Source organism: Cucurbita maxima, unplaced genomic scaffold (genome assembly GCF_002738345.1).
Source record: "Cucurbita maxima cultivar Rimu unplaced genomic scaffold, Cmax_1.0 Cma_Scf00004, whole genome shotgun sequence".
Taxonomy (NCBI): Eukaryota; Viridiplantae; Streptophyta; class Magnoliopsida; order Cucurbitales; family Cucurbitaceae; genus Cucurbita; species Cucurbita maxima.
In genome coordinates this window covers 1,439,067-1,452,016 of record NW_019272020.1, presented here as the reverse complement: position 1 = coordinate 1,452,016, position 12,950 = coordinate 1,439,067, and the positions used below count along the sequence as shown (strand labels likewise).

The 12,950-nt window shown below is 33.6% G+C and overlaps 3 protein-coding genes across 6 annotated transcripts in view; all 3 read right to left on the bottom strand.

Annotated features, from left to right (window-relative positions):
- LOC111477800 (protein SHOOT GRAVITROPISM 6) overlaps positions 1–8,524 on the bottom strand; it is a 31,380-nt gene extending 22,856 nt beyond the window's left edge. For 2 of the 4 annotated variants that reach the window (XM_023121692.1, XM_023121693.1), the window contains exons 1-18: positions 8,220–8,523; positions 7,977–8,067; positions 7,834–7,888; positions 7,586–7,717; positions 6,639–6,710; positions 5,981–6,071; positions 5,751–5,846; positions 4,783–4,861; positions 4,628–4,691; positions 3,228–3,331; positions 2,759–2,864; positions 1,813–1,899; positions 1,656–1,733; positions 1,249–1,316; positions 1,072–1,171; positions 530–703; positions 320–409; positions 118–183 (exon numbers count right to left, since the gene is read on the bottom strand). In XM_023121692.1, the coding sequence (XP_022977460.1) occupies positions 118–183; positions 320–409; positions 530–703; positions 1,072–1,171; positions 1,249–1,316; positions 1,656–1,733; positions 1,813–1,899; positions 2,759–2,864; positions 3,228–3,331; positions 4,628–4,691; positions 4,783–4,861; positions 5,751–5,846; positions 5,981–6,071; positions 6,639–6,710; positions 7,586–7,717; positions 7,834–7,888; positions 7,977–8,067; positions 8,220–8,259 (1,593 nt within the window). In that variant the 5' untranslated portion in view covers positions 8,260–8,523. Of the gene's footprint in view, positions 1–117; positions 184–319; positions 410–529; positions 704–1,071; positions 1,172–1,248; positions 1,317–1,655; positions 1,734–1,812; positions 1,900–2,758; positions 2,865–3,227; positions 3,332–4,627; positions 4,692–4,782; positions 4,862–5,750; positions 5,847–5,980; positions 6,072–6,638; positions 6,711–7,585; positions 7,718–7,833; positions 7,889–7,976; positions 8,068–8,219 lie in introns of those variants that run through there. The other 2 variants (XM_023121694.1, XM_023121695.1) reach the window with 2 other exon arrangements.
- Positions 8,471–10,384, bottom strand: LOC111477632 (thaumatin-like protein 1; the record flags this gene model as incomplete). The annotated part of the gene is made up of 2 exons (XM_023121496.1): positions 8,471–8,502; positions 9,892–10,384. Coding segments are annotated over 2 exons (525 nt in total), but the record flags the coding sequence as incomplete, so codon positions are not given.
- A 351-nt stretch (positions 10,385–10,735) lies between these two features.
- LOC111478120 (expansin-A9-like) lies at positions 10,736–11,994 on the bottom strand. The gene is made up of 2 exons (XM_023122231.1): positions 11,724–11,994; positions 10,736–11,466 (listed from the first exon to the last, which is right to left on the bottom strand). Exons 1-2 carry the CDS (start codon positions 11,953–11,955, stop codon positions 10,841–10,843), a joined length of 858 nt encoding a protein of 285 aa, XP_022977999.1. The 5' UTR covers positions 11,956–11,994; the 3' UTR covers positions 10,736–10,840.
- Between the last annotated feature and the right edge of the window lie 956 nt (positions 11,995–12,950).

Sequence of the window (12,950 nt, the reverse complement as noted above, 5' to 3'; positions counted from 1 at the left end):
CACTCTACTTTATCTGTAATCACACATCCTATTTCTACACTCGAGAAGAACGTAGAACCATGCAAAGCCAAAATCCCCACATATGATCAATGAAAAAAAGGTGTTATAAAGACTTACCGTGGCAGCTGCACCAGTATACCTCCTTGGAATAATCATTTTCAATAAAAAGGGCCATAGAATATGCTGCAATGTAAGATAGGTATTATATATAATTAAAATCAGATAGGAAACGAGAAACAGGGTAAATAAAAAGGAAGACAGAAAGAGAGAAATTTCATCTATGAATGTATGAACGTAGATTAAAAATCCAGCATAATACCTCCATTTCAGGAATTGTAATGGTCAGTAGAAGAAGACCTTTCTCATTAATTTCTCTTAGTTGTATAGGAGAAATTGTCCCCATCTTCACCTGAAAGAATTATAACTTTATTAAAAAGAAATGATAACTACACATACTAACATTTAGGAATCAGATTTTATAAATTACATAAAATACACAATGGTGGTATTTATACAGTAGTATGTGAACCTCCATTCTCTTGTACTGGAAAGGAATATAAGCACCATTCATCCCAGCTAACTCCTTTGAGCTTCCAGGATCATTTCTATCAATTTTGATAGCACAATGACGCACAAGATACTCAACAAACATCTCTCCCGATGAACCAACTAGGTAGCAATGCGATGCCATTACCACAATCAACTACAAAGTAATAGACATTTTAGTACCAAACAAAATAGAGCATTTCCAATTCTAGTACCAAAATCGTACATAGTGTATGTGTCTATGTGTGTATTATGTATCTATGTGTGCATGTGTGTATATATATATATATACATATATTTGTATATATGTATATATATATTTGTATATATGTATATATATATATTTGTATATTTGTATATATGTATATATGTGTATATATATTTGTATATATGTATATATGTATATATGTATACATGTATATTTGTATTTGTATAGATGTATATATGTATTTGTATAGATATATATATGTATTTGTATATATGTATATATGTATATTTAAAGCTACTCCAACACTAATGTCATACCTCCGAAAGTGCCTTTCTAACGCCTAGATTTTGCTCGTCCAGCAAGGACTTAACAGCTTCAGTAAGTAAAGGCCTTTTACCATGCCAAGCTTCGGATAACCTAGATAATAAGAATGTCAAATCAGGAACCAAAAGAAATGCCTAAATGTTTGGTTAAATATAAGGAGGCCAAAAAACCTTGGCAAGAGATGCTTCATAACACAAAGAGCGCCAAAAGTTAAAGGCTCTTCTTTTAACCTGCATTTCTGAGTATGAAAAAAGAGAAATAAAAGGAATTATTAAACTCAAAAAGTTTCAGAAGTGTAGCACCTAGCATAGATGCTCTCAAACTATTATAGAAAAAATTGTTGTGCAAAATGTAGATTTGTATTAATGAAAAAGGATATCATATTTATTTTGATTAGATTGTAATAATTTTTATCTTTTAGTTATTCGTCATTCTTTCTTAATTGAGAAGTTTCTAATATTACAGTAAGATTTGTTTTCCGTTGTACTATATTTACTTTAATTAGTTTGTATGTGGTAGAAGAATTTGCGAACTAAGTTCTCCCAAAACTACATGAAACAATGTAAACATCACTCACATTTAAGAGAAACATAAATAGATCCTCAGGATATATCAAGCCAACAGTTAGAAAGCAACGCTGTATTTCATTATATGTCTGCACACAGAGGAAACAAGATTATAATGTGTATAACAGAACTGCCAAGAAGGAAATGACTTATAGTTGCCGGTCGTACCTTTAATCCTGTTGAGAGATCAGACTCTTTGCTATCATTATTAATGCACACCACTGGGAGAAGCGTCGACAAAATAACTGTGAGATCCTACAATTGATCGTAAGAGTAATTTTCAATAGAATTAGACATACCATGCAGATTAAGAATGTACACACTAAAATATTATATCATATTTATTTTAACCTCGCTTCTAGAAAGTTGCATGAATAGAAACTTAATTGTTTGAAATGCATGAAAGTCGTGCTTGTTAAATTTCTACACCACACACAATCCATCAAAAATAAAAAAATAAAAAGTCCAATGAAAAATTGTACAATTATTATACTTTATAAAACTATAGTTTGCATTTATGTTCACATAATTATAGATAATAAAATAATAATAGTAATTTCTATTTGCATAGATACATATTTGCTTATATTTGGGATTTATTTTGACAAATAAGTGTTTGTTAAATTTCTACACCAAACACAATTCATCAAAATCACAAATATTTTGCAATGACAAGCAATACCTTCACCACCACCATTATGATATGTTATAAATTAATCTATAGAAGTTGGTACAATAAAATTTGAATCTTTCAATTAGACATTTATCCTTAAAAGTTATGAAATTGTTGCAACAGAACCACATTATTACAACTAAAACATATGAATTATTATATAATTAAACTCAAAAGTTTAAGTTGATGTGTTATTTTAAATTGAACTATATCAATACTTCAACAGGGAGCATAAAGAGAAATGTCGAACCTTAGTGATACAAATCCAAAAGAAAATGTAAACTAACATCCGAGAATGCATAAAATAATAAATTGAACGATCCTTTTGTCTTTGAGAACAGAAAAATGTATGACAACCGTCAATTGCCAATTCAATTGAAAGCACACCTCCAAGTGTAAAAATATTTAAAATGAATGTGTAAAGAAAACAACATGCATTACCTCAAAGTCAAGGAGAGGAGGGCCACTTTCTGAATGTAAAGAAGTGTTTAGGACATTATGCAGACTGCAAGTCGTTACAAACGCAACATCCTGGCCTTTCTTATATCTGATTAGCAAGGAAAAGAGAAAAGAGAAAATTTTCAGTATTGCCACTATATATGAGATTTACTTCTAAGGGTTGTTGGGCAGTTTTTCTCAAAAAACGGTTCTTCATTTTTATTTTCAAACCAATTTGTTGGAACAATTTAAGTTGCTTGTAAAAATAAACATTATTTTTCCCTCGAAGTATTCATAATCTCATGATTTGAAGGGAAATTAACTTCATCAAGAAATTAAGTTATAAAAGAAATAAGAGAAAAAACATGGTACAGTATGAATTTCACTGAAATGTGTACTCTAGAGAGAAAAACTATTTTCCAAAACAGCCCCAAACATCCCTTAACTGATTTAATACTTAAATTTATCTTACAGTTCCAACATGGTAGGGATAAGTCTGGGCAAAGCAGCCTTTAGTTGTGCCCTAGTAATAAGACTGACGATTTGACCTAATGCTTCCACAGAAGAAATACGAACCTACGCCAAAATTTAAAAGAAAAAAAAGGAACATAAAAAAGATAAGACTTTTATAATATGTAATGGTATTAAAGATAAGACTTTCATATTAAAAAAAAAGGCAACAAAGATATACAAAATGTTAATAAGAGGGGCAAAATTCAAGCAAAAAATAGGGGAATTTATATCATGCAGGTAGTTTCCCTTGTAGTTAAACAACTTCTGCAAGACCGATGCAATTGCAAGTATCTACATCCTAACCCCAAGTAGTGTTGTTAGGGCTTTCTGGCATTCGGAAGAAATTCCCCAAAGTCCTGGTTTCAAGCTTTCAAGTAGAAAGTTTAATAAATGAATACTCTAGCTGTCACTTGGAGACTGGAACTGGGGTGTGTGTAATTCTCCCCATGGATTAGTAGGGTCAATAACAAGGATATTATAAAACTTCATGAGGGAACGAAGGATTTAAAAATTAAAAAATTAAAATAAAAAAAATAAAACTAAAAACAAGAATGAAACTTTTCAATTGAGGCAAATGTACCGAAGAGAAAAGCCAGCGAAAGCCTTTAAGAGAAAAAACCAAGAGGAAGCCTTAAAGACGAGCCAACTCAAATCTGCCCAACCAAGAGAGCTGCTTGCCGAGGAAAATTCTTTTATTCCTTTCCATCCAAATTTATGAAAAACTCACTTTAGCCGCATTTACCATAAAAGATCGGCCTTGGGCTTCAAGGAGAGCCAGTAAGTAAATGAAGAACGTATCCATGAAACTATTAGTGAAAATATACTTCGAGTATCTTTAATAGAGCCAATACATACTCGTGAGAGAATAACCAACAGATTAGGGAAATCAGGAAGCATCCCATCCTTTAAAAATCTGTGAGAGGTAATATGCAAAGAGAGAATGGTTGCATCCAATGAGAAGCCACTGAATCATTTGCAGTGGAAGAAATTTTAAATAACTGAGAATAACAAAGCTTCAGAGGAGAATTATTTAGCCATGAGTCATGCCAAGATAATATTATTCTTCCATTTCCCAATTTAAATGAGCAAGAGAACCCATAGATGCTGATTATATCTTTCCTCCAAAAAAGAGTGAGCAATAAAAGTCCAACTAGAGGAAGAGAACCCATAGAGGAGAATTCTTAGTTCTTATTCGGTAACATATTTCGAAAAAAAATATTTTTTGATTCTTATTGGATAAAATAGAAGTCCAACTACACAACCAGGTAAGAGCTAACTAGTGAAATAAGTATCAACGCATACTTATCTTATCGTAAGCAAAAAACAAGAACAAAAACAAAAACAAAACATTTTTCCAACCTTTAGATCACTGGAAGCAGCCCAAACTCGTAATAAAAGCTCAAAAGCAGAATTCAGAAATGACCTGCAATTTGACAGGAACCCGTTTCTTTGACAAAAATGTTAAATTGAAATATTGAATGTAGAGTGATAGAGCAAGATAGAAATTGTCTCACATGACATCACCATCAATTGACGAATGTGAAGGAAAGTCCACACTATGTTGCCAAGCAGCTTGACACCAACATTTAATTGCTGCAGAAGAAGAATGTGTCACAGGGTGGCAGCTAGAAGAGAAACTGAAGATACGCTAAAAAATCAACAGTTTTTCACAGGATTCATTAATTTGGCTAAAAGAACGACGACAATAATTGATGGTGAAAAATAAAATGAATGTCAAAATCATTAGTAATTTGATCCTAACATTTCAAAACGCCAAGTACATCCAAATTATATTACCTATCAACCTCAATCCTTTTGAATAATAGAGTTAAATTAAGCGCAAATATATTCTTTGAATGATGAACCAGGGAGATAGATTTGTTAGCCCCCGCACCCCACCTCACTATAGTCCCTCCTCCCTCCCTCCCCATTCTCGAAGGAAAACCTCCAACAATCCCTCTTTCCCCTCTACAGAGCTCCTTCCTACGAAGGCAAGCAGAAAAGAAAAATTGGTGATAGTGATAACAATAAAATAAGGCAAGCTTTCGCATTATGCTGTTTCCAATGAGAAAATTTTCCATTAAGAATGAAAATGTAAACATCATTTTAGGTGCCTTAAAAGTGCCATTGTCACTAGAGAGTCACCATCCGAAGATTGAGACCAGAGATTGACAATAGTGTAAAGTGCACAAACAAATGACTCCATAAATGTGGGCCATTCTAGCAAGTCCTAAATTAAAATACAGAATTTATGCTACAATAGGTCAAGTACAGAAGACCTCATTTAAATTGAAAGGCAAAGCAATCCAATCCATCTCTCTCTCTCTCTCTCTCTCTCTCTCTCAAAGAATCCACCTTGAAGATGGAGAAAAGGCTTCAAATATTGATAGGTTGGGTGGGTCTAGACAGTTGAGATGATTAGTTTAGTGCCAAACTTAAGATCAGTTCTTGTACTTCAATAAGATATAGAAAGTCACCGGACCATTTGCAAAAATAGGTCTATGAGCATCTCGAACATTTCCAAGGAGGGGCAGAACTCTGGAAAGCACATCTTTTAGTCGCGGTGTGAACTGTAATGCTTTAATGAAGAGTAAAATCACAAAAATCATGTTATCCAAGTTGGAAAATAGCAGTAAAGCAAACATAGAGTTCTGAAATTACAAAAAAAATAATAATAATAATAAATAAATAAAATGCTGTTTGTTTACAAACCATCAGAAGAAGCAAAATCTGCTAGAATTTGAACCATAGCTGGCAAAGCTGAACTAGGCCCTCCCAAATGAAGATATATTTCTTCCATCATCTTCCACACCGCCATAAAGGAGAATAGTTATTGCAATATCAATAAATAATTCACTGAACTACGGTTGACAGAGTACACACACACATTCAAACACACGAACATATTTGTACAAAGATATGTTGTAGTTATATGGCTTTTGTCAGACCTTATGCTGGAAGCACGAAATTATAAAATTATTTGGCAGATATTAAATTATTGATCACTAGGAAACTTGGAGCCTAGAGCAACATAAAATAACAACCAGAAAGGGTTAATAAAATTTCAATCATTTCATTGACTTCCATGAGGAAACTTCTGTAACCAATTAAGAAAGAGAGCAAGAAGAGGAGAGGAATTTATAGAAGTAACTGCATGCTTGACTGTATTTTCACATAAGAAGTATGCTTGACCGATTCTTTCAAATCCTTTTTCGTCAATGTCCTCTTTACCATAAGTTAGAATGTTAGTCTAGTCATGTAATAATATGTAGCTACATAATATTGAATGCAAGTGTTTATGCTAAATACATGTTCTCCTGCTCTTATTTCCCTCGAAATTCATAAACAACATGAATTATAACAAACTTACTAGGTCAGGCAAATGTGAGCCTATCGAAACAAGAAGCCCTGCAGCAGCTTTTTGCCACTCAGTATTAAGTTCCTACATCATCGACAATAAAAATAAGAACTAGCAACAAAAGAAGGCATTCTAGAACATTGAGCAAATTAACATCGGTACCAATAATTCTGGAGATTTGAATTCTGGTGGGAAGAGAAAGAAATAACCGTGGTAAAGGAGGAAATAGTAACTCCAATAATAATAATGGGCCCAATGCCAATTATATGGAGAATTGGACAAATTGTACTGAAATGTTATCTTAGATTTGATCCCACATTTCACAGAGTTAACTCTAATTTCACTTTTCCCTCTAATCCCATAGAATTCAGATATGCCAGCTATGATGGTTTCACCTAACCGTAATGTTCATACTAATTGGTATCTTGATTTCGTAGCAACAAACTATGTGACAAATGATCTTTTGGATCTCGCTGTCTGTTCTCCTTGTCGATCAGATAATCAAGTACATGTGAACAATGGAGCAGGTTTGTCCACTGCTAATATTGGATCTTCTCATTTTTTTCACCTATAATCATTCCTTTATTATCAAAAATCTACTCCATGTTTCTCAAATAACCGAAAGTTTGATTAGTGTTAGTCAATATATATATATAAAAATATATACATAAGATAGAACAAAGCGCTGCGAAGGAAAAAATGGAAGTATCATAAACTATGAGATGACGTGCCAACCTTGCAATTGCAAAGTTACAGTAGTCATACCTCCTAATTCAAAGTACTAGTCCCCGAATTGAAGCTTCTATTTCAGAAATTAATATATTTACAAGCCAAATAAAATATCATTTTCTTTTTCGGAAATAACTCATGGCTTGAAATTTCTAACGATCCTTAATGTAACAACCAAAAAAATAGAAATAAAAAAAGAAACCGAACAAGAACTATAGTATGAAAAAGACCTTGGAAGAGATTATCTCAGTCGTTGAAATCTTTGCAAGCTTAGACATGAAAGCTGGATCAACATCTTCTTTGTCTAAGGCTCGCACTCCGAATGACATTACTAGAAAAGCCCCGGCCATGTTTCCGAAACGCTGAAAATGACCACCAACTTTTTAAACGCATTTTCAATGAAGAAAAACGAAACAAAACTATGAACTACAGTCATGATTCCTATGAAGCATGACGAAGAAGTAAATACTGTAATTACCCGGCGTCCTCCTCGTGAAACAGCATAGCAGCAGTCGAGAACCAAAAGAGGACTCCTGATATTGCAACAGAAGTTCCAATTCACAACTTACTATAAATGAAAGCAGACTCAAATAGCTAAAGACAACAAGTGAGAAAGAATACAATGCAGCTATGTCCTTGAGCGAAGCCATGGATGCCTCCCTCACCACGGAAGATTCATCAGCAAGAGATGAGACTAAAATCTGAACAGCCTCTGCAGAATTAGTGAACACGCACACGCACACGCACACAAAATGATCAAAACCGAGCTTCCATAAGACATGAATGATCGTTATATCCATTCAAAAGTTGGAACAATAAAAAAAGATTGATTGAAATTACGACATATACAAAAAGTAAAGGAACCTGGTGCAGGAATTGAGTTTCCGGAGCCCGACGACGCCATGGCAGGAAGGAAATAACAGCAACAGAATAGAGAGGTTCCCACACAGCGATCCTATTGCTTGGTTAAATTTCCATGGCGAATTTGCAGGGATAGGAAGAGATGAGCAATTCTCAAGTTTCAACGGCCGTGGATCAAAATTTCTTTCGTCGTGAATTGTTCTCGTTTTTATAAACATCACCAGAAAATTCCACTTCGATTTCTTTCTGGCACACTATGAACTAACGGGGGCATGAGGGATTTGATCTGCACAAATGACCCCTCCAAATTAACCTTACAAACGTCAATAATACATGATCCCAAAAGAAGTAATAAAAAACCGTGGCAAAATATATAAAATATAATTATTAAGTCTAATGGGTTTCTCTAATTAAAACATAACTCATAAAGTAATTATATTTCACTTCTAAATTATCTTAATTCTTAATTCTTAACTACAACCCCATTTTTACTTAATTTATTTTAATTAAATAGTCATATTCAGAGTTTGAATTAAGAAGTTGTATTCTTCCAAATAATAACGTGCCAATTATATATAAATACATAAATTATAATTGAGAATAAATAAATAAATAAAATAATAAATACATAATAGGACGGGGACCGGGACTGGGACGAGAAAGCTTTTCCATCACGAGCCATGGATATTTTACCAGTTTGGCCTCAATTTTTTTAATTATAAACAAATTTGATTACTTATTAGGAACTTCGAATTTTTGAAACTCAATTTATAAATGTTATAGAGTTTATCCTATTCTGTCGTTTATTATATAGCGTAAATGAAAATCTAAAGATGTTCAAACATCAGTTGGTCGTCACATAAACAACAAAGATAAAAGGCTCACATTGACCATCAAACCAATAAGCTTGCAAGCTGGAGGCTTTGGTCCATTACAGAAAAATATTTTGTCGGGATTAATGAAATTAAATTTGGTTAAATTTATGGAGTTTTTTGGTCCAAAATAGTGAATTTATTTTAATTTTAGGAATTATTGGATAAATAAATACAAGGAGAAGGTGGAAAATGGTAAAGGGACAGAATTGAGGTGAACTGATCCCATTGTCCATATACAAATTTTGGAGGCAAAAAAACATGTCACGCCTACACAAACCCCTCACGAATCTCACTTATTTGTATCCAACAAAAACTAGCTTTCAGAATTAGAAGAAATATTTTTTAATTATTTATCGACACCAGATATATCCGTTCGTTGCTTTTTTTTGTTATGTGAGCTGTCTTCACATCCGTGAGACATTTGGATAATTAATGCAGACATGAGGTGACGTGGCCGTATCTCAAATACTAATTACATAAGACCTTCCCACTTGGGCTGGGCCTTTTGCTATAGTTACGTCGGGCCCAATAGTTCATATAGCCCACTCGGTCCAACAGGTGGCAACGTAAGTACTTAAAACGACACACATTTTAACCTTACAAATTTAGTTAATTAACTTAATAATAATAATTACTATAATTCTGTAGTGTTGATTGAAAATAAAATACATAATATCTTTCTATATTAATTATTAAAAACTATTTAAATTCAAATTTTTAGAAATTATAATCATTAGGTTGAAAACTATATTTATAGGAATTCAAATTTTTTGAATTAAAAAAAAGGAAAAAGAATAAACGATTGGCTCCAGCCTTGCACGTAAAGATACTTGTTTGAGCATCGTAAGCGTAACTATAAGCCTGGGGGCATTGATCCTTGAACATCTTCGAATAATCTGTGGGTGGGCAAGCTTGTGGCTGATTGTGGTCGCCGCTGCAACAAAATTCCGGCTGATTGAAAGCCATACAAGCACTTTTACACGCGATCACTGCACCATCTTGTCCTCTGATGGCTAATTCCGGTGCACAAATTGCATTTACATTTCCTGCACAAACTACCGCTTGGCACTCACTGGTTCCGCCCATTGGCGTCACCGAAACAGGCAAATTAAAGCCATCAACCAGGCTGATGTCGAAGTAATCTACGCCACCGGTTGGCGCTATAGTGAATTCAACAAGGCTTGCAGGCGGAATTGCGCCGGCGCCATTGCATGCCACTTGGCCGCTGCCACAATCAGCGGTTCCGCAATTGAACTTCCCACTCGCGTCTATGGAGCAAAGGGTTCGAGATTTTATGTACGTATTTATAATTATAAAAGGAATTATTAGTATTTATATGGCATAGATTTTATGTACGTATTACAAAAAAAAATATTTTGGCATGGATTATTTCATATAACTGATTTTGAGAAAAGGAGAAATATATAATAAGTTTATTTTATTGCATGAAATATGACTGATTTTGCATTTTTTTTTTTGTCTCCAATATATTCAATATTTTTTTAAAATAGTGAATTTATTTATGGGAGACATGAAATTAAAATTTATAATTAATAAGATTTTGAATATGTATTCAATAAATTTGTTAATTCTTAAAAAAAAAAAATTAATATGATAGATATAAAATAAAAAATAGGCATATTGTTATAAATTTATTAGAAATGTGGTAGAAATTCATGAGACATTTGACTTGCAGGGGTGCACATCATAAATTGAGGCTCTTGAAGAATTAGTCACTGTGGGGTTGTTCTACTTAAAGTTCTTGCCTTCGAAGGTCTGACCAAACTGCCAATTGACGGGAGCAACATGCCATGCAGTGGAGAATCTGCCATCGCTAGCTCGAACCCTGAAGGTGAGCGACTCGCCAACCATCATGGCGTTGGTGGTCCATTTTTGACCCCACAGACGAGACATGGCGGTCCATTTCAGCTTACGGTGGCCCTTGACTTGGACAGCCGTTATGTCCCCAGCTCCTCCAACGTTCCACACCATTACTTCGTTGAAGTATGGGTTTCCGGTGATTGTGAAGCGAATTCCTCCTTGCTTTTGGCATGGAACCCTGCGATAAGTGATGGGAATGACACCGGCCTTGTAGTCTGCAAGGTTGGCGAAAACAGGCTTGGCTATGTCGAAATGCTCGTGGGGGGGATTGCACCATCCGCCGTTGTCGTTGGCAGCGTTGTAGTTGGGTGGACAGTGGTTGGTGCCGGTTACCACGAGGGAAGGCTGCCCAGGCTTGCAATCAGGATTGTCCATGCATTTGAGTTCAAAGCAAGCACCGCATTTCTGCCCGTTGTTAAACAGCGCCATGCTTAATGCCGCCGTCTGCAGCCCATACCCTTCCTTTTCCACGTCGCTGTACCCACATGCACTACCTACACGTACATATATGTAACTCCATTGTATTACCACTCCAGTTAGAAAAATACTGTGTCCACAATTATATAATATTGAAAAGCCTCCGAGAGTATTATTTAATTATAATATTTTTTAAATTAGTCATCATATAATAGAGAGAATATTATTTGATTATAACATTTAAATTAGCATAAACTTTCATCATTCTTATTGCTATATAATACAGGGATGCCATTTAATTATAAGAAAGGGAAAATAAAATTATTAGGCTTACCAAAGGTTCCAGGGCCACCTTCGTAGAAGGTAGCACGAGCGCGTTTCCAAGGGCCGGGCTTAAACGGCGGCCTGTTATGCTTTTTAACAAGCCGCGCGCCTAATTCCCTGTGCGCTTTCGCATAAGGGCGATGCCCCATCGAGGCCGCGGCGTGTGCATGAGCCATAATAAGCAACACCAGGCTTAGCAGAGATGCCAACAGGCATGTCGATGGGAAGGATGGCTTCGTCATTGGCACCTCAACAAAAGCCAACAATATTTTTTATGGGTATAGCCTCGATGTTTTCTTTCCTTTTCATTTCTTTTCTTTTATAATGGTTCCAATGAATTCAAATTGGTCGTGGTTTCTAAATTTAAGGTGGTTCGTAATATCCTAAGTTTGGTTTTTTGTTGATTTTGGTAAGAGGATGGGAGTGAATTCAGGAATTAAATAAGGAAATTTTGACAATTATTTCTATTCTTTTAACGAGTTAGAAACATGAAAACTTTGATGATATATATGTTTTAAAAAAAAATATAGAAACACAAATGTTTTTTTTAGTTGAAGTAAAGGTTAATAGATATATAATATATGTAATACAAAAGCAAATTTGATAATAGTAATCAAAATAAGTTTCAATTTAGTCCCTAAAACTTTGAGTTTTTTTTTTTTTTTTTTTAGTACTTCAATTTTTAAAATTACAAATTTGATCCTCAAATTTGTAATATTTTTTTATTTAGCTAGACATAAAATTTTAACTTTAAAATTCTTAAAAAAATTTAAGATTTTAAATTCATTAGAGATATGTGAGATACAAATTTATTAGAATTATGGGAACATAATTGACTTTTTTTAACAGATTTAGACTAAAGTTGACCTAAAAGTTTGACTACACTTATAATTTAATAACGAAAAATTAATAAATATAGAATATCATGAACGTGGACATAACTGTTCAAGCAAGGATTAAGGAAATACAATTTTTATAGTAAAAATGTAAATCTTATTTTTAAAATAGTGAGATACTTATTTATTAATTTAAAACATGAATGTATTATTATTATTTTAAAACAGTAAGCTCGAAAACGTTTTTAAAAAAACTAGAATGTCAAACTAAATCTAATTATCAGGCCTCGTTTAATTTTAAATTAAAAAAAAAAAAGTTAAAACACTATATTTCTCTGTTTTATTACTTAGTATTTTAAAAACCAAATCAATTTTTGTAATTATTTTCCCTTTGTATTTTT